Genomic DNA, 21394 nt, shown 5'->3' with positions numbered 1-21394 from the left:
CACACACACACGTCCATCTGTCTGTGAGCCAGTTTGTTCAAGTACTCCTCCTAAACAGTAAGACCTAGGACTGCCAAATTTGGCAGGCACCTTCCTCTGACCCTACTGTACACCAAGGTCAGGGGTTGGTTGTGCCTAGACAGTGGGACACACAGAAATGGGGCTGCGTTGGACAACATGGAAAGGGAGGGGGCACAGAGTGGAGCGTTGCGACAGGGAGGGGCACAGAGGGGAGGGACACCATACTGAGAGTGGAAACCGGGGGCAGCTGCACCACAAAGCGCGTGGCCAGCAGCGCTGGGGTTCCGCCATCCTGCCTGCCACCAGCTTGGGTACAGAGCCCTCCTCCCCAAAACCGAGAGCCTGTAGGACGTGGGAGGGACCAATGGGAGGAGGGGGGCAGCTCCCAGAACTTTGCCCCTCTCCAGACATCTTGCAGGCTACAGAGAGGCCGCTGGAGTGCTGCCTCCTCCTCCCCCCCATCAGGATGCAGGTGAATATAAACAAAGAACACAAGTATGTAGGGACATAATGAGAAAGGCTAAGGCACAAAATGAGCTCCATCTAGCTAGAGACATAAAAGGTAACAAGACAACATTCTACAAATATATTAGATATACAAAAGGAAGACCAATCACACGGTAGGACTGTTCTTCATTTCAGTAACAGAGAATGTGGAAATGGCAAAGGTCCCTAAAGATTTCTTTATCTTGGTTTTCACCAAGCAGGTTGGTAGCAACTGGATGCCTAACAGAGTTCATGCCACTGAAAACCTAGTAGGTTTGGGAGTTAAAATAGTAAGAGAACAAGTTAAAAATCACTTTTTAAAAAGTTAGTTGTCTTCAAGTCACAAGGGTCTGATGAAATGCATCTTAGAAAACACAAGGAGCTGATTGAGAAGGTGTCTGGAAAAGTCATAGAAGTCGAGAGACATTCCAGAAGACCAGAAAAGGGCAAAGCTAGTGCCCATCTATAAAAACGGAAGTAAGGACAACCAAAGAAACAACAGACCCGTCAGCTTAACTTCTGTGCCAGGCAAGATAATGGAGTAAAGAATTAAGGAATCCATCAGCAAACATCTGGAAGATAAGGTAATAAGTAACACTGAGCATGGATTTGTAAAGAACAAATCATGTCAAATCAACCTTATAGCTTTAATAGAATAACAAACCTTGTGAATAAAAGGGATGGTCTAGATGGTGCTTGATCCTGCCGTGAGGGCAGGGAACTGGACTGGATGACTCTTGAAGTCCCTTCCCATTCTAATATTCTAAGATATTATTATTATTTTTGACAGCTGTGTATAGGGACTTCCAGCGAGCTGTGGAGAGAGGTCCCACTTTGGGATCTGATGGCAGAGTCTGACTTAAAATCTAGGAATGTACAGCTCACTAGCACAATGGGTAGACGCCTGAGCTCTCCTCCAGATCCAATGAGAAGCACAGAAGGAATTAGAAAATGATGGGCTTGTTTGCTTCTGCGCTGGATTTGAAACCAGAACATCCAATTCCACTTCAGCTAAAACAGTGACTCCCTCAATGAGCCAGCAGTAACTGTAGAGGTTAGCCCCTCATGGAGACCAGCCACTTGTAGAGGACACAGAACATCACTGAACCCACTTACACATTCCCAGCACAACATCCTTCAGTCTACGAGCAACGCTGAGCTAAAAACTAGCAGTTCCAGGGTCATCTTTGCAAACACCCGGCACTAGTAAGTCTGCATCTCACACCGAATTAATGCTGATCTACGCCCTGGTGCCTCTTGGCTGGAAGGGAGTCAAGTCTCATTTGGAGATGGGAGGGCTGTAGACCACAGGAGGCACAAGTTCACTTCTGGCTCTATTAGGAACAGAGCCCTGGTCTCTCATCTATCCCATTGTGAGTATACAGAATGACAATCTTCAATTACATGATCACATGCTATTTGTCCCACCTCATTTAGTGCCCAGGAGTGATAGAATGAGGCAGGGTTACATTGTTAACTCCTCAAAGTGCCCAGCGCAATGATCAGTAAACCTGGCCCATGCATAGAGTTTCCAGGCACTACCGTAATGCAAATATGAATTAATAATAATAAAGACTGTACTCCTCTGTTAAGGCACTGATCTGGAACATAACAGAGTTTAATTCTATTCAGCCAGGCGGTGCGGATCAAAGTTCAGTGAGGAACATGCCGTTGCATAGTGCAATTGGGCTGATGTTGCATGGGGCAAGTTTAAATCCGGCTCCTCCTAATGAGAATTTGTCTTTGCAACATTAACATTCTTCCGACATAGATTTTTGGATGTGAATTCAAGACTCTCCAATAACAGTGAGAATAGGACTGAAAGAGTTAAATGCTTACCTAGAATTTCACTGTAGTACAAATCCCATTCTCCCCAATAACTCTGAAAAACGTAGTCCTGGAGGCGGTAAGACACTATGTTTTTTATTCTTTCGCGGAACGACAACTTGTCTGTGAGTTCAGACAAGGCTGCAGGCACGTACGAAGGTGGAGCGGGCATCTTCCCACAATGCCGCTCCACAGTCGAGGCTGGTGTGAACCGCAGAGAGTACACAAATGGAATTCTGAGCTTGAGAGCAATTAGGTCTCCACAGAGACACACCGGATCAGACAGAAGCACATCATACTTGCCCCTCTGCAGCCGAGCCATCAAATCCTGGCTGGCTAACACGCCATCACACGAATGTCTATTTACCTCATTCATTTTGTTGACCACCTTTTCCAGTTCCTTGTAGAACTTCCAGAAGGTCAGTGCTGTTGGCTTATTATACAGCCACAAGTTCACTATGTCTTTGATCAAGGAGTCAAGGTGGTTTTTTCCGAAAGGCACAAAGTACACCTCAAACTTCTCTGCTGTCTCACCATGTGGTGTGATGAAGAGGGAAGCGTTTGACACTAGGACGGTGACATTGTGCTCTCGGCGTATCAGTTCCTGTATAATGATCTTAATATTTAACCAGTGGCTGCCCTCTGTAGGCCAAATCAGCACATTCCCACAAAAGACTGTTCCTAGAAGAGTGAGCTGAAGGGCTAGAAATTGGATGTGCTTTTTTGACACACGGGTTCCGGTTGTGGTGCAAGCCATGGTCGGTTGGGTGCCTAGATAGAAATAGATTTCTCACTCTCAGTCACGGATTCTCAGTGATGTGAAATAGCCACTTGCCCAGTACACTTTACAGGAAACACACCTGGCTCCAGAAGAGTGGATTTTCAAAACCTATGTTGTGACAGATACACCTGCAACACAAGTACAGTTTGGGACTTGGGATTAAGAAGACAAAAAGGGTTACAACATTTCTCTCTTGTTGAACTTCTCTCTTCCCACTTGTTTTTATCATTAGTTTCTGTTGAGGAGAAAGGGGGCCAGAAGAAATCCTAAGCATTAAGTCAAGTGTTCAAAAATATGGCTTCAAATGGGACTTAAGTGGCATAGTAGCGTTGTGTTGATCCCTGTGCATAGGGGTGAATATAATCCTTTTGCTTTATCTGTGGTAGTACCAGGGTAGTTCCACTTCATAATAGTCATTATGGCAATGAGAATAAGCACGCAATGTCTCACAATGCTTTTAACGGGTTGATTTTTAAGTATGATGAGATGGCTCCTCCTAATTTTCCCATGTAGGGTGACTGGAGAGCATATTGTCAGGCCTGGACTTCGAAGCCTAGCTTTTTTAACTGCAACATAACTACTATTTATTTGCACTTTTGTGAAGTCCACTAGGTGTCCATCTGAATCTTTAAAGGACTAAAATCCTTTTTCTAGCTGGCTCGGAGTCCTTAAAAAAAAGGATTGGGGGCTATAGAGAGGATTTGTTTATTTATGCTACTCTGGCTGGAGGAGAGACTTACTGGGCTCCCGGGCAAGGTGGGCACAGGATCTCTGGTATAAGGAGTGGAGCTGAGAGCTAGAGTCCCTGGCCAGTTCCTCCGTGTGTCATACCATCTAGGGCTTGAACAGCCCTCTTTGCCACCCCTGCCCACAATCAGCAAGCCCCAGCTTACTTATTTTAGCAACTGTATCTTTAATTTAGTACAAGTTTTTCTTTTGGTCTGAATATTTCTCTTCCCTGCTCCCCCCCCCCCCCCCGCCACCTATATTTAAAGATATGGTGACACCTGCGTAATAATTCTGTGTTTCGCTACCCTACCAGTTTGCCCAACATCAGACTGCCAACATTGCTTCTGCAGTCTTTTTAAAAATAGGTGTTATATTAACGCTCCTCCAGTCATCTAGTAGAGAGGCTATTTACTGTGTTCCCCTTCTCAGACTGTCTCGCCCTTCTCAGCCTCAATAAACACCTATGAATATTGACCACTCAATACCCACCCAGCATAGCTCGTCACTCACATATGACAGCATTTAAAACACAGGCACTGCAATGCCATATTTGCCACCTAGGTACTTAAAGAATTATCCTATGAAGCTTCCTCTGACTCCAGTAGATGCTGTGGATTCCCAACCCTTCTGAAAATCAGGCCAGTTATTTAGATGCTTAAATGTGAATGCAGAAGCCTAACTTTACATCCCTAGTTTTGAAAATTTGGGCCTTTTTTATTTCCAGATCTTTTAAACTGACAAGTTTTTCCAACCCCATGACTGTAACAGAAATTAAGGCGGTGTTCTGGAACATTCCAGTATATCTCACGTCAAAATAATTTACCAGCAAAATAAGAATTCACAGTTCTTATTTAGTTCTTATATATTTAGTATATTATAAACAGCAGGTAGTTTTTCAATTGTTACTCATCAGGTAGACAAGTGCGGCTCACAAATAGTTCAATGCAATTTTTAACAATAACTTCTGCCGTGGCCTGATTTTCCACTTACTAATTTTACCATTATTCAGTGGCTATTCTGGAACACCTCCCACTGTTCCTGAATAAGAGGCACTATTTTTTAGAATAATCTGTGCATTCAGAAAGGCCTAGTCTACATTCAAGAGGAAAGTCAAGTTAAGATACACAACTCTAGCTATGTTAATTATGTAGCTGGAGTCGAAGTATCTTAAATCGTATTCTGGGGCCATCCACACAGGAACAAATGCTCCTATTGATTCCCCTTATGCCTTGTGAGGAGCAGGACTACGGGCACTAGCAGGAGCACTCTCTCAGTTAAAATTAGCATATCTTCACTAGATCAGCTCATTCGAGCCGCGGAAGATCGACTGCGGCATCATCGATCTTTTCCATAGCTTAAACAAGCCCAAAGTGCCTTAATCATTGCAGAATAAAGTGACTTTTAGTCCAGAATGCACTGTCCAGACTTGGAACTATTCTGGTGAATTTCCCCATGTCAACAAGCCCTAAGAGATGATGGAAACACATATTCCGGAAGGCAACTGGTTCCTGTGAGGCAGGTTCCAGCTTTGGAGCCTACCAGCAAAAATGCAGTTGCAAGGTAGGGGCTTTGGTTTGCCTATCAACATCTCAACAAGAGGTTCCCATGAGAAGTCATTATACATTTATGTCACCACACAAACAAAATATGGAACCACCCCACAGAAAACTGCAGAAAACCCCCCTGCAAAAATCTCTTACCTAATAGGTTAGATATCTATCAGGATATTCTAATTACTGGTTTTTCTTCATGAGGAAATGCAGTTTGCTACCACAACATGTCATATAAACCAACTGCCCATGCTGTCCCATTGCTACTCACCTCAACTTTCCCTTAGAAGTTCTGGCAGCGCTTGTGAACCGGACACATGTAAAAGGAGCTTAAATACATTTAGCCTGAATAGAGCTGTTTAACAGGAAGAGAGAAATGCAGTAAACAGTTATTCTGATCTTCCATGAGAATCATGTCATGCAATCTCGTCTTACTGTGCCATTCTCCAGTTACTAAAGAATAAAGATTATCTAGAGATTTCCATTATGGTGCAAGAAACCATAATTGGCAAACCTCCAATAGCCAAAAGACGGCCAGCTTTTCAAGCACTAAGCATGACAGGTTTGATTACAGAAAACCGCCTAGGGGTTGTTTCCAGGTGTGCCGATCAAGCCACTGACGCCCGCCTGTGTGTCCTCTGTGGCTCCCAGACCGAGCATTCCTGGGTGTAGTAAGGTATTACAGAGGATTTATTCCCCCCTTCACCACCAGAGCAAACCCCGTCAAAGCCCAGGGTCTTGACATGGGAAAGCCGACCGAGGCAGCAGCAAAAGCATTCACAGATCTACAGACAGCCCTCGGCAGCAGTCCAATGCTTACAGCTAAGAGTTCATTCAACAGACAGACACATCTGAGGTAGAACTAGGAGCTGTCCTATCGTAAATGGTCAGAGATCAGAACACCCCATCCTCTAACTTTGTAGGAAATTTTTTCTAAGAGCACAGTCAGTGGTTGGGAGGGAATGCCTCACAGTTAGGTGGGTTATGGGAACTCTTGTGTTCCTGCCTACTGGGCAGACACTTTACCATCATGACTGGTCCCTGCCCCTACAACCTTTCCAGTTCTCCATACAACACCCGGCTGGAAGCCACCACGCATGGCTATGTAGTTGATCTGTCATGGGTACGCTGCCTGATGGCCCAAGATGCCCAACCCCATGGTGTTCAGAAGGGCTGGGGGATGTGTGACAGGATCAGGCCACAGAGCTAAAGGAAAATGGTAGAAGGCAAGTATATTAGCCCCCGATTAAATGGATCTCTTTTCCTAGGGTAAGTGAAAGAGAGCTAAATCAGGAACTTGCCAAGATCAATGATAGGATCTGAGGTGGCCCTGCGTCTGTACAAAGGGACTAATGGCACTCTCTCCCCCTCCCAGGCGCTAACTACATTCCAGATGGGAGGAGAGGTTCAGATCTGATAACACAGGAATGAGAACTAGAATAGATATGATGAAAGGTGGGGGTTGGTCTAAGAGCTGTGAGCTTTTCCGTGTGCCCTCGAGGGACAACAACGTACTTCAGGCTGGATTTGGAAGTCTCTGGTACAAAACACAGCTTTTTCCTGGTTAACCCATTTTCTCTTCACTTAAGAAAACATGGAATTCCTTTTCACTTTGAGAAAAAAATAACTTCTAAGCTCCTGCAGGGCCATATTTCCCACGGTTTGCAAAGTCGCATTGGTTTTAGACACTAAAAATAAACTTCATTGCAGCTTATATGCATGGGTTGCCTCATTCTTTCCTTTTTCAATCTCGCGGTCCATTCTTCCCATACAAGAGCAGACAGCTATTGTAATGGAATAGCTACGGGAAACCAAGTCATCTGCCGTGAGCATGAGATGGCAATAATAAGGTTCCATTTCCTGAAGCATTAAAGGCTCAACCCTGCAAGATGCTGAGCGCCTCGGTGAGTTGCTGGTCTGAGGTTGAGACAGAATTGTGAGGAGCCCCTGGATAAGGTTAAAAGGGGGGAAAGACAAGGGTGATATCATGGTAAAGGTCTATTACACACCAGGAACAAGGAAGAAGAGATGGATGAGGCTTTTTTTTAAATAACTAACAAAATTATTCCAAGTCCAGTCCCCTGCCCTCATGGCAGGACCCAGTACTGTCTAGACCATCCCTGATAGACATTTATCTAACCTCCTCTGAAATATACAGAATCATAGAATAGTAGGACTGGAAGGGACCACTAGGACTGGAAGGTTTGTGCAGCAGTTGATGCACACTGCCATCCTGCTCCTGCATGAGCTTGACCCCGGGCTCAATCTGGAGTCCCTCTCCCTGGGTGCAGCAGCTACTCTGTGGCAACCACAGCCCACTGTCGAGAGATGGTTCTGGAGGCTGGACACCAGTTCCGACTGGTGGGACCGGCTGGCCATGGAATGGTGGGACGACCAGCAGTGGCTCCAAATCTTCCGCATGAGGAAAGAGACGTTCCTGGAACTCTGTGCCTGGCTCGCCCCTGCCCTCCAGAGACATGACACCCACCTGCGGCCCGCCATCCCTCTGGAGAAGTCAGTTGCCATCGCCCTCTGGAAGCCAGCAGGATCCCAGGCTCCCCGGTTGCACTCAGGGGCTGCTTGCTGCATCCACGTGCCACACAGTAACGCTGCACGAGGTTGCAAGTGTGTAGACCTCAGCACAATGTCCAGCCCGGGCAACACTCCCCTCCTCCCCCATGCACTTGCCTCCCCCGCCCTGTGTGAGACTGACAAAGAGACCACTCACCTAAGGATCCCTCCTCCACCGGGATCAGTTATTAGGATTGTGACGATATTGAACAGAACCAAGCAACTTAAATGGCATACAGAACACACTTACAAAGTTTGCAGGTGATACCAAGCAGGGAAGGGTTGCAAGTGCTTTGCAGAATATAGTCATGATTCAAAAAGATCTGGACAAACTGGAGAACTAGTCTCAGATAAACAGGATGAAATTCAATAAGATCCACTGCAAGGTGCTCCATTTAGGAAGGAACAATCAGTTTCACACACATCAACGGGGAAGTGACTGTCCACGAAGGAGAACTTCAGAAAGAGATCTAGGGGTGATAGTGGAACACAAGACAAACAGGAGTGAGCAATGGTACACTGGTGCAAAAAAAAAAAAAAAAAAGGTAAACGTGATTCCAGGCTAATTTAACCCAGAGTGTTAATGAGCAAGACAGGAGAAGTCATTCTTCCCATCTACTCTGCGCTGCTTAAGCCTCAGCTGTAGTATGGCACCCAGTTCTCCACACTGCATTAGAGAAGGTCAAGAGAAGAGCATCAAGAACTATCAGACTAAGGTATTTAATGGCCCTGAGGGCCTTAAAAATCAATGAATGCACACTTCACTAGTACTATGGGCAGACACCTGAGCCCTTCTCGGAATCTAACAAGAAGCACAGAAGGAATTGTCAAAATTACATGCTTGTTTGCTTCTGCAGTGGATTTGAACCCAGAACCTCCAACACTACAGCGCTCACCGTTACCTCGCTTGCCGAAACAGTAGCTACCTCAATGAGCTAAGCAGCACTTGTAAAGTTTATCCTCTCATGGAGCCCAGCCACTTGCTGAGAGCACACCACATCACTGAACCACTGACACTCCCATCAAAACATCCTTTGCTCCAGGGGCAGCACTGGGCTAGGCACTAGGCATTCTAATGCCACCATTGCCAACACCTGGCACTAGTAAGTCTGCACTTCACACCAATTAATAGTGAGCTAAACCATGGTGCCTCTCTGCTGGAAGGGAGCCAAGTCTCACCAACCCTCAATTGGAGATGGGATGGCTGTAGTTCACAGGAGACACAAGTTCACTTCTGGCTCTGCTGGAAACAGAGCCCTGGTCTCTCTCCTACACCCTTGTGAGTATACAGGATGACAATCTTCAATTCCATGATCACATGCTATTTCTTCTATCTCATTCAGTGCCCAGAAGGTGTAGTATGAGGCAGGGTTACATTGTAATCTGCTTACAGTGTGGAGCTCAGTGACCCCAGTCCATGAGTAGCGTTTCTAGGCATTACTGTAATATAAATTAAAATTAATTATAATAATAAAGACTTCACCCATATGAAGACATTGGCCTGGAACCGAAGAGCTGAATTCTGTTCAGCCAGGCAGTACAGCACAAGGCTCAGTTAGGAACATGCAGTTGCACAGTGCGATTGGGCTGATGTTGCATGGGGTGGGTTTAAGTCTGGCTCCTCCTAACAAGAGTTTGTCTTTGCAACATTAACATTCTTCTGACATAGATTTTTGGATCGGACATCAATTAAGACTCTCTAATAACAATGAGAATAGGACTGAAAGAGTTAAATGCTTACCTAGAATTTCACTGTAGTACAAATCCCATTCTTCCCAGTACCTCTGAAAATAGGAGTCCTGGAAGCAGTAAGACACTATGTTTCTTATTCTATCACTGAACGACAACTTGTCTGTCAGTTCAGACATGGCTGCAGGTACGTACGAAGGTGGAGAGGGCATCTTCCCACAATGCCGCTCTGCTGACCAGGCTGCCGTGAGCCGCAGAGTGTACAGAAATGGAATTCTGAGTTTGAGAGCAATAAGGTCACCACAAAGACACAACGGATCGGACAGAAGCACGTCATACTTGCCCCTTTGCAGCCGGGCCATTAAATCCTGGTTGACTAACACGCCATTACAAATATGTCTGTTTTTCTCATTTATTTTCCTAGTCACCTTTCCCATTTCCTTGTAGAACTGCCAAAAGGTCAGTGCTGTTGGCTTATTATACAGCCACAAGTTTGTTATCTCATTGATCAAAGAGTCAAGCTGTTCTTTTGTAAAAGGCACAGGGAACACCTCAAACTCCTCTGCTGTCTCACCGTGTGGTGGGATGAAGATGGAAGCGTTTGACACTAGGATGGTGACATTGTGCTCTCGGCGTATCAGCTCCTGTATAATAATCTTAATATTTAGCCAGTGGCTGCCCTCTGTAGGCCAAATCAGCACATTCCCACAGAAGACTGTTCCTAGCAGAGTGAGCTGAAGGGCTAGAAATTGGATGTGCTTCTTTGACACACGGGTTCTGGTTGTGGTGGAAGACATGGTCGGTTGACTGCCTAGATAGGAATCTATTTCTCACTCTTAGACTGGGGCTCCCAGTCTCTCTCAGTGATGCGGAATAGCCACTTGTCCAGTGTTCCTACCAACAAACACACCTGCTCCAGAAGCCTATGTTGTGATGGATACACCTGCAACACAAGAACAGTTTAGGTCTCTGGATTATTAAGACAGAAGAGGCTACAATAAGTTTAAATTGTTTAAGTCTTATCTTTCCACTTGTTTTTATCATTAGTCTCCACTGAGGAGAAAGAGATCCAGAAGAAATCCTAAGCATTAGTGAAGTCTTCAAAAGTAGGGTTTCAAATGGGACTGAAGTGGCACATATGCCTTGTGTGGATCCTTCTGCGTATGGGGCGAATTTAACCATTTTCCTTTATCTGTGGTAGTGCCAGATAGTAACATTCCTTATGGAAATGAGAATGAGTACTGAATGTCTCACAATGCTCCCAAATATGATACGCCTCCTGCTGATTTTCCCACGTAGGGTCACTGGAGAGCATATCATCATGTCTGGACTTTGAAGGTTAACTTTTTTAACTGGAAAACAATTGATACTTATTTGCACTTTTGTAAAGGCCACTGGGTGTCTATCTGAATCTTTAAGTGACTGAAATCCTTGAAATATCTGGCTCAGAGTCCTCGAAAATGACTCGGGACTCTGTGGGGGCTATCAAAAGGGCAATCTATTATTGATTTATGTTACTCAAGGCTGAGGAGAGATTTACAGAACCTTGAATAAGGTGAGGGCGCAGGCATGTCTCTGGACGGTCAGGGCCTCGGGAAGGGGTAGGGGTAGGGCCTATCCACCCATGCTATTCATGTCAAGGCTGCAGTGGTAATTTAAAGGGCCTGGAGCTCTGGTCACTACTACCATTAGGGTTGCAGCAGACTGACCAGGAGGCAGGGGCAGACTGGCTCGGCAGGATACCGGGAATTTCCCGGTGGGCCGTTGTGTCCGCACACCATTGCTGCTCACTCCGAGCGGCTTCGTGTTCGCGCTGCATGCGGCACGCAGAGCCTGACCCACCGCCTGCACCACGTGCTGGAAATGATGCAGGGGGCGGGGCTTGAGGGGTGACGTCATGGGGAGGGCCATTCTCAACCCATTTCCTGGGCCTATTTTGATTGCCAGTATGCTCCTGCCAGGAGGCATGGGCCCTTTTAAATCACCAGTCCTTCAGGTGGCTGCCCCATTTCATAGAATCCTAGGGCTGGAAGAGATCTCAGGAGGCCATCGAGTCCAGCCCCCTGCCCAAGGCAGGACCGATCCCAACTAAATCAACCCAGCCAGGGCTTTGTCAAGCCGAGATTTAAAAACCTCTAGGGATGGAGATTCCACCCCCTCCCTAGGGAACCCATCCCAGTGCTTCCCCACCCTCCTAGGGAAATAGTTTTTCCTATTGTGTCCCATTGATGGCCCTGATGTTACTAAACCAGCTTTACTGTTAATTTAGCACAGGATTTTCATTTGGTCTAAATATTTCTCTTCCTCCCCCCCACCCTTTATTCAAAGATTAGGTGACACTTGTGTTCATCTGCATGTGTAATAATTCTGGTTTTTTACTACAGTTTGCCCAGTGCTGAAGTTTAGGCTTCCTGGCCTGGAATTGCCAGTACTACTTCTGTGGTCTTTTTTAAAAATAGGCGTCATGTTAACTGTCTTCCAGTCATCTAGTACGGAGGCTATTTAACAATATTTTCTGATGATATTGCCCTTTGGAGCCTCAATACACACATGTGAATATTGGTCACTCAATACCCATCCAACAAAGATCATAATTTGTACAGGGCAACATTGGAAACCCAGGCTCTGCAAAGTCAATCCCGTATTTCCAACCTAGATATCTAAATAACTGTCTTATTAAGCACCCTCTGACTTTAACAGAAGTTGTAGGTTCTCAACCCTTCTAAAAATCAGGACAGTTATTTAAATGTGAATGTGGCAGCTTAACTTCATACCACCAATATTGAAAATTTGGGCCTTTTTCATATTCAGAATGGTTATGGTGCCCAAATCAAAATAATTTGCCATCATAACAACTCACACTTATTTCTCATAAACAGGTAGTGTTTCAATTGTTACTAATTAAGTAGACAAGCAGGGTCACTTAAATAGTCCAATGTAATTCACCAGCAGCTTCATAACATTAACTCCTCTGCCACAGCCTGATTTTCCATTTACTAATTTTGTCATTATGCAGTGGCTATTCCCACTGTGGATGCTCTACTCCAGAAGAAATGTCACTATATTCTAGAATAATCAGTGCACTCATAAAGTGCCCTAATAATTCCAGAGCAATGTGATTTTTAGTCCAGAATACATTGCACAGAAAGGGAGCTATTCTGGTCAATTTTCCCATGTAAACAAGCTCTAAGGCTATGTCTAGACTATATCCCTCTTTCGAAAGAGGGATGTAAATTAGGCAAATCGAAAGTGCAAATGAAGTGAGGAATTAAATATCTCGTACTTTATTTGTATAATGGCGTCCAAGCACTTTTTTGAAAAAGAGTTTTTCGAAAGTGAAAGCGCTGTCTAGATGCGGTTCTTTCGGGGGAAAAAAAACCTTTTTCGAAAAATCCCAAACTCCTCAAAAAATGAGTACGGGATCTTTCGAAAAAGGAGGGTTTTTTTCAAAAGAACCGTGTCTAGAAAGCGCTTTCACTTTTGAAAACACCCTTATTAGAAAAAGCGGTGTGATGTGATTATGCAAATGAAGCACGGGATATTTAAATCCCCGCTTCATTTTCACTTTTGATTTGCCTAATTTACATCCCTCTTTCGACAGAAGGATATAATTTAGACATACCATGAGAGAGGACATATACACATGTTCCAGAAGGCAGGTTTCTTGGACCCCAATTCTAAAACTGGTTCATTTTAGACAGGTTCCTGCTTTGGAGCCTCTTAGCACAAATGCAGTTGCAAGGTGGGGGCTTTGATTTGCCTATCAACATCTCAACAAGATGATCCTGTGAGAAGTCGATATAAAATTACATTTCCAGTCAGACAAAATATGGACCCATCTCACAGAAAATTAAAAAAAATATATATAAAAAAATCTCTTACCAAATGGAAACTCCCTGATATATATTTAAACAAATTACTCTTTTTTATTAATCAGAAAGTGCAGTTTGCTACCACGTTACATAAACCAACTGCACATGCTGTCCCATTGCTACTCACCTCACCTTTCCCTGAGGAATTCAGGCAACCCTTGTGCACTGGGCAAAAGTAAAAGGAGCTTAAATACATTGGGTTGTGCCCATGAAAGCTCATGATACTATCTACATGTTTTGTTAGTCTTTAAAGTGCTGCAAGACCATTTGTTGTTTTTTAAGCTTACCCTGAATAGGGCTCTAACAGGGACGGTGATTGCGGTAAAGAGTTATCCTGGTCTTCTGTGAGCATGATTGTGTGGAATCTATTCTCACTGGCCGTGTCCACACTCAGGGGTTCTTTCGAAAAAAGTACCCTTTTTTCGAAAGAACTTCCCCTGCATCCAGACTCAAGCGGCGTTCTTTCGAAATTATTTCGAAAGAACGCGGCTTTTCTTTCGATGGCGGTAAACCTCGTTTCACGAGGAAGAACGCCTTCCTTCGAAAGTTCCTCTTTCGAAAGAAGGCGTTCTTCAATGTAAAGAGGCCGTCTTCAAAAGAGAGCATCCAGACTCGCTGGGTGCTCTCTTTCGAAAAAGCGGATTTCCTCTATCGAAAGATCCGCCTGCAGTCTAGACGCGATCTTTCGAAAGAGCCTCTTTCGAAAGAAGCCTGCAGTCTAGACACAGCCACTGTGTCATGCTCCGGTTACTAAATAGTCAAGATTATCATCAGAGCTCTAGGATGAAGAGGACAACCATAACTGGCATCCTCTGAAAGCCAAAAGAGAGCCAGATTTTCAAGTACTAAAAATGATGGGTTAACCCCCTAGGCTTTGTGGTGTTTACTGATGCCCCAGCCCAGTGTCAGGGAAGGGCAACCAACAAGAGTAGCATCCAGGGCCCAGCCATGGCTCAGGACCAAGCAGCAAACAAACAAACAAGAGTTCAAATTGGGACACACAAACAATCAAGTCTCCTTGTTCTGTTGGCCTAGAGTAGCAGAGGGAGAAGACCCAGGGGTTGGGTGGCAGGTAGGGGTGATGCAAATCCACCCACTCCACGGCATGCCAGCCCAGGGCCCTAGCAGCAGATCAGCCTGCTGCTTGATCAGCAGGGATCCCACCTGCAACACACTGACATGGGGTCTGGCTATCCCTGGGCTCCTTCCATTCTCCCCCTCTGCACATACCTGGCTGCAAAGCCTCTGGGACGTGGAGGGGTCGAAACCTCTAGCAGGGTTTGTGGTTCCACCAGGTCGAAGTCTATCTTGGGTCCCGGTGGTCCAGGCCAGTCCTCAGCCTCCTCCCAGCTCAGGAGCACCAGAGCAGGCGTCTGGTTCCCCTGGCAGCTGGGGCCTGATGGAGCTCCTGACTTGGCCTTTTATACTGCTAGCCACGCCCCCTCCCCCCGACTTCCAGTCAGGGGATTGGTTGGGGCCAGGTTCCACCCAAACAGGCTCACTCAGCATCTCACTGCAAGGGGAGGGGGGCAGTTACTCTGCTCTGGAGCTCCCTGCTCTGCAGCTGTTGCCATTTCCACCAGCTGGAACTCTTCCTCCCCCCACAACTGCCTGCTTGCTGCTGGGCCGCTTCCTCCCAGGAGTAGCGCTGCTGCAGCGCACCCACCACCTTTGCTGCGTAGCATGGGGGGGGGGGGCCCTGCTGGCCTGCCTCTCCCCCACCCCGCCCTAGAGGGACTCCATCAGCACCCACTGTCCCAGGGTCCTTTTCTGGCTGGCTGGCTGCCGCCCCCTGGCTGCCGTCGCCTCCGAGCTGTGACCCCCGTCAAGAAGGGGGAAGAAGACTGGACTTGTGGAGGGGGTGTGTGTCCAGAACTGAGCCAAACCCCACCTGTGCTCCTGGGGTGGTAGTAGCCCGACTGTTGTGAGAGGGGCCAGGGAGGAGGTGGGGAGCCGTCCCCCTTGTCCAGCTGCCCTCCCCCTCACTGCCACCAACTGCAACGTACCATCCGTACCTGCTCTTTGCCCCTCAATGGGGCTAGCCGCTCGGCCTCCCTGTGTCCAGCTAGGACTGTTTTTCCTGCAGCAGTGGGTGAGAGGCTGACCCCCATGAGCACTTGTGGGCGCACTCCCATCCCCTTGAACTTGGCTCCTCTCCCTCAGTTACGTTTGGATTGGGGAGGACACCCCATGTTTTTCCCCTTTGCTCCCTCACTACAGCAGCTTGCCCCCCTGCGGCCTGCCCTGCCCGTTGTTTGTTTCTCCTTCCCTCCCCGAAAGTTTGTTTACTTCCCCCCCTCTGCCCAAGCCTCTAAAAGTTAGTTAGGGATGTTTCCTATACATTTACTGTGTAACCCTTCTGCCGGGTAGAGTCAGCAGCAGCCAGGGCTCGGTTCAATATCTAGGGGTCCATCTCACACAGAACTGGCTTGAGCCCCCACCCAGTAGCCTGGGAAATTCACACACCCCTGCGTGCCCAGCTCCAAGGGATTGAGCAATGTCCTTTGTCCCTCAGGCTCACCAGTCCAACAAAGTAAGAGTTCCGTTCACTTACCCAAACTTTCTCCGTACCCCCTTCAAACGCCCCACTTACAGCTCTTGCCCAGTCCGTGCGGACCCCGACACATCACTCTGATGACTGCACTCATTGAGCCTGAGGCCATGCCAGCTTTGAGCTGCTCCTGTGGTCTGCTTGCTTGGCCTGCCACTGCTCCTCCCGGCCGCCTGCCAGTCGTTTCTACCAGCCGCTCCACTGGCCGCCTGCCGCCGCTCCTATCGGCCGCCCACCAGCCGCTCCGCTGGCCGCCCACCAGTCATTCCCGCCAGTCACTCTGCTGGCCGTCTGCCGCCGCTCCTATCGGCCGCCCACCAGTCGTTTCCGCCAGTCACTCTGCTGGCCGTCAGCTGCTGCTCCTATCGGCCGGCCACCAGTCGTTCCCGCCAGCCACTCTGCTGGCCACCACTCCTACCGGCCGCCCGCCAGCTGCTCTGCTGGCCGTCTGCCGCTGCTCCTATCGGCCGCCCGCCAGTCGTTCCCACCAGTCACTCTGCTGGCCACCGCTCCTACAGGCTGCCCGCCAGTCGTTCCCGCCAGCCACTCTGCTGGCCGCCTGCCACTACTCCTACTGGCCACCTGCCGGTCATTCCTGCCATCTGCTCCACTGGCTGCAATGGGTCTGGCTCCAGACCAAACCAGTGACTTCAGCTCTTAGCGATTTCAACTCTTTAGCCAGCACCTAGGCTGGCAAAACATTCCAGCTTCCACTGGACTAGCAAAAAGACTCCTAATGGAGTCTGCTTTGGGTCTATCCTTAGACCAAGGGAGGAAAAGGCAGGTTGAACCAGTCTTACAGCTGACACCAGCTGGCTCAAGCCCTTTCCCCCCAACTTCATTCACTCAACTCTGGAATGGGGAGGCTTGTTCATCTGAGACACCATCATGATGGTGTCTCTCCTGCAAACACTGGTGTCATATTTTACAGTTCCCACATTAAGGGGTAGCATGATTTGTGACCCCCACAACAGCCCAAATTAGTTATAATATATCACATTCCATTCTAACAACCGATCTTCCATCAGCCCTGGAAGAATTGGACTTACATAACCACACCTCGGATTCCTTCCCCATTCTGGCATGAGCTGTATTTATATATCAACAGTTCACAGTTAATTATCTTGCAGAGCTAACCCAGTTGAGTGAGCATACCCACCCGCAGAGCAGCTCTCTCCTTTTAGCTGGCTGATAGCAAGCAGTAGTTCAGCCCCTGCTTACAACTGGTTAACTGTTAACCTGCCCTTTCTGGTGAACTCTGGCCATTGCCAGCCAGGACCATCCGGGGCAGCCACAGCCATGGAAGGGCTGTTGGTTGAGGCGCCAGGATCGCATGACTGTGGCGGGGCCAGAGAGCAGTCTGGGCGACAGGCCCGGAGTTAAAATGGTTAATCAGTTAACCATTTTAACATCCCTAGGTTATTTGCCTGCCCCTCCTGACCACCACACAGTTGGTTTGCCTGCCCTACCCCCAACCCCGGTTAGTTTGCTGTGGTGCCAGCCCCGCCTCTCCTAGCAGTTGCTTTCCTCTTGCCCAACCGTCTCATTGCTTGTGTATGTTCCCCAAACTCCCATTACCCCCTGCCTACTGCCTTTGTCCCCTCCCTGAGCGCTCATGTCCCTTTTTAGTGATCCCCATTCACTGCACTCCCCTTGATATTTTCATCGTCCTCCCCATCCCAGTGAAGCTAGAGGAACCAGCAGCTCCGCCCTGTGCCTGTGGCCTCGCCCCTTCTCCTGTCTCATTGGCACCCTCCTCCTTTGCCTTCAGCCTAGCAGGGAGGAGTGCTTCCTGCTCCCTTCTCCTCAGTTGCCCCTAGCTCGGTGCCCTCTTCCCCTGCCTCCAGTCTAGTGTGGAGGAGTGGGCAGCCCATTCCCCTTTCTCCGCCCACCACTCTCTCTATTGACACCCCTTTCCCCACCTGCTGCTTGGCGGGGAATGGCTGACCCTCATTCCCCTTCCCCTCTAACAAGTGCCTCCTTCTGTGACGGAGGAGGTCCCTGCCCTTTCCCCTCATGACCCCACAATCCCGGCATTGCCACCGGCTCCTGAGGCTGATCTCCCGACCCCCGGCCCGGCCTTTGCCACTGCCATGGCTGACGCTCTCCCCAACTGTGAGGGAGCACCCTCCTTGGCCAGTAAAAGGCCCCACCTGGGAGGCCAAACTTACCACAGCTGAGGTCTCCCTGCCCACCACGGTCCCGATACCTGCCATAGCCCCACCTTCCTCTGCCATTCCCTCCACCAGCTCTAGGGGGCATCCTACCCACAGCCCCCAGAACATTCGCCCCACCTTCCTCTGCCATTCCCTCCACCAGCTCTAGGGGGGCATCCTACCCACAGCCCCCAGAACATTCACCCAGATGGCCACTGCCCTCCGCATGCCTCCAGCCCAACGACCATCTCCAGTTGCACCTCTGGCAGCTGGTGCCTGTTCTGCCACTCCGCTGCAGGGCTGGAGCACACAAAATCTCACTTGTGTGTGGCCTCCAACTGATTTTTCTGTGGGTCAGTGGATCCCAACCCCCCCAAAATTCCCTACCCCAGTCTTACAGAGACCAGCCACTTGAAGAAGACAGAGGACATCACTGAACCACTTACATACTCCCGCCAAAACATCCTTTGGTCTAGGAGCAGCACTGGACTAGGGACTAGAAGTTCCAGTGTCACCTCTGCCAGCAGCTGGCACTAGTAATTCTCTGCACTTCACACCAATTAATACTGAGCTAGGCCTTGTGCCCCTATGCTGGAAGGAAGCAAAGTATCATTAACCCTCTTTTGGAGATGGGAGAGCTGAAGTCCACAGGAGATACAAGCTCACTTCTGGTTCTGCTGGGAATAGAACCCCGGTCTCTCCCTTGTGAGTATACAGTACGACTATCTTTAATGACGTGATCACATGCTATTTGTTCTACCTCATTCAGTGCCCAGGAGGGATGGTATGAGGCAAGGTTAGATTGCAAGCTCCTTAAAGTTGCCCAGCAAATGATCAATGATCCTGGTCGATGCATAGAATTTCCAGGCACTGCCACAATACAAATAAAAATTAATAATAATAAAGACTCTTCTCTCATGTTAAGGCATTGGTCTAGAACCAAAGACACATGAATTCTAGTCAGCCAGGTGCTGTGGGGTATGGCTCAGTTATGAACATGCTCATGCAAAGTGGGGCAGGGTAACTGATGTATGGAGCAACTATACATACAAAATGATGGGAACTAAATTAGCTGCTACCACTCAAGAGAGATCTTGGCATCATTGTGGATAGTTCTCTGAAACCATCCACTCAATGTGCAGCGGCAGTCAAAAAAAGCAAACAGAATGTTAGGAATCATTTAAAAAGGGGATAGCAAATAAGACAGAGAATAACATATTGCCTCTATAAATCCATGGTACACCTACATCTTGAATACTGCATGCCTTATCTCAAAACAGATTTCTAGGCAATCGAAAAAGTTCAGAAGAGAGCAACAAATATGATTGGGGGTTGGAATGGCTACCCTATGAGGAGAGATTAATAAAACTGGGATTTTTCATTTTAGAAAAGAGGAGATTAAGAAGGGATATGCTAGAGGTCTAGAAAATCATGACTGGTATGGAGAAAGTAGATAAGGAAAAGTTATTTACTTGTTTCCATAACACAAGAAATAGGGTCAAATTAATAGGTTTAAAACAAATAAAAGGGAGTATTTCTTCACAAATTGCACAATCAACCTGTGGAACTCCCTGCCAGAGGATGTTGTGAAGAGCAGGACTTTAACAGGGTTCTAAAAAGAACTAGAAAAATTCATGGAGGATAGGCCCATCAAAGGCTATTAGCCAAGATGGCTAGGAATGGAGTCCTTCGCCTCTGTTTTTCAGAAGCTGGGAATGGGTGACAGGGGAGGGATCACTGGATGATTACCTATTCTTTTCATTCCCTCTGAGGCACCTGGCATTGGTGACTTTCAGAAGACAGGACACTGGGTTAGATGGACCTTTCTTATGTTTTCATTTAACTTTAATTCTGGCACGTCCTAACAAGTGTTTGCCTTTGCAACATTAGCATTCTTCTGACATAGATTTTTGGATGTAACATCATCAAGACTCCCAATTAATAGTGATAATATGAATGAAAGAGTTAAATGCTTACCTAGATTTTCACTGTAGGACAAATCCCATTCTCTCCAGTACCTCTGAAAAACGTAGTCCTGGAGGCGGTAAGACACTATGTTTTTTATTCTTTCGCGGAACAACTTGTCTGAGTTCAGACAAGGCTGCAGGCACGTACGAAGGTGGAGCGGGCATCTTCCCACAATGCCGCTCCATTGTTGAGGCTGGTGTGAACCGCAGAGAGTACACAAATGGAATTCTGAGCTTGAGAGCAATTAGGTCTCCACAGACACACACCGGATCAGACAGAACCACATCATACTTGCCCCTCTGCAGCCGAGCCATCAAATCCTGGTTGGCTAACACACCATCACAGGCCAGTCTATTTCCCTCATTTAGTTTGCTGGCCAATTTTCCCAGTTCCTTGTAGAACTTCCAGAAGGTCAGTGCTGTTGGCTTATTATACAGCCACAAGTTCACTATGTCTTTGATCAAGGAGTCAATGTATTTCTTCCCAAGAGGCACAGGGAACACCTCAAACTTCTCTGCTGTCTCACCGTGCGGTGTGATGAAGAGAGAAGCGTTTGACACTAGGATGGTGACATTGTGCTCTCGGCATATCAGTTCCTGTATAACAATCTTAATATTTAGCCAATGGCTGCTGTCTGAAGGCCAAATCAGCACATTCCCACAAAAGACTGTTCCTAGCAGGGTGAGCTGAAGGGCTAGAAATTGGATGTGCTTCTTTGACACACGGATTCCGGTTGTGGTGGAAGCCATGGTTGGTTGGCTGCCTAGATAGAAATAGATTTCTCACTCTCAGTCAGGGGCTTTCAGTCTCTCTCAGTGATGTGGAATAGCCACTTGCCCAGTGCTCCTAACAACAAACACACCTGCTCCAGAAGAGTAGATTTTCCAAACCTATTGTTGCGACAGATACACCTGCAACACAAGAACAGATAAGGGCTCTGGATTAGTAAGACAGAAAAGGTTCCAACATTTCTTCCTTGTTTAACTCTTTCTTTCCATTTGTGTGTGTGTGTGGGGGTGGGGGGGGGGGTAATCATTAGTTAAAAAATGGAAAAAGGAAAAAGAGGGCTAGAAGAAAGCTGAACCATTAGTGAAGTCTTCAAAGGTAGGGTTTCATGAACCTTCTGTGGATCCTTCTGCATAGGGGTGAATTTAACCATTTTCCTTTATCTGCGGTAGTGCCAGATAGTAACA

The 21394-nt window shown here is 47.4% G+C and overlaps 1 protein-coding gene across 1 annotated transcript; it reads right to left on the bottom strand.

Annotated features, from left to right (window-relative positions):
• Nucleotides 1-8735: 8735 nt before the first annotated feature.
• On the bottom strand, nt 8736-21106 carry LOC102459100 (UDP-glucuronosyltransferase 2A2-like). The gene is given in 4 exon segments (XM_075929179.2): nt 8736-8767; nt 9707-10336; nt 20211-20320; nt 20322-21106. Coding segments are annotated over 4 exon segments (1401 nt in total). The 5' UTR covers nt 20951-21106.
• Nucleotides 21107-21394: the final 288 nt, after the last annotated feature.

This window comes from Pelodiscus sinensis, chromosome 4 (assembly GCF_052426305.1).
Source record: "Pelodiscus sinensis isolate ZL-2025 chromosome 4, ASM5242630v1, whole genome shotgun sequence".
Lineage (NCBI taxonomy): Eukaryota > Metazoa > Chordata > Testudines > Trionychidae > Pelodiscus > Pelodiscus sinensis.
The sequence above is the reverse complement of the archived record's forward strand: the minus strand, read 5'-3'. Positions and strand labels throughout refer to the sequence as shown.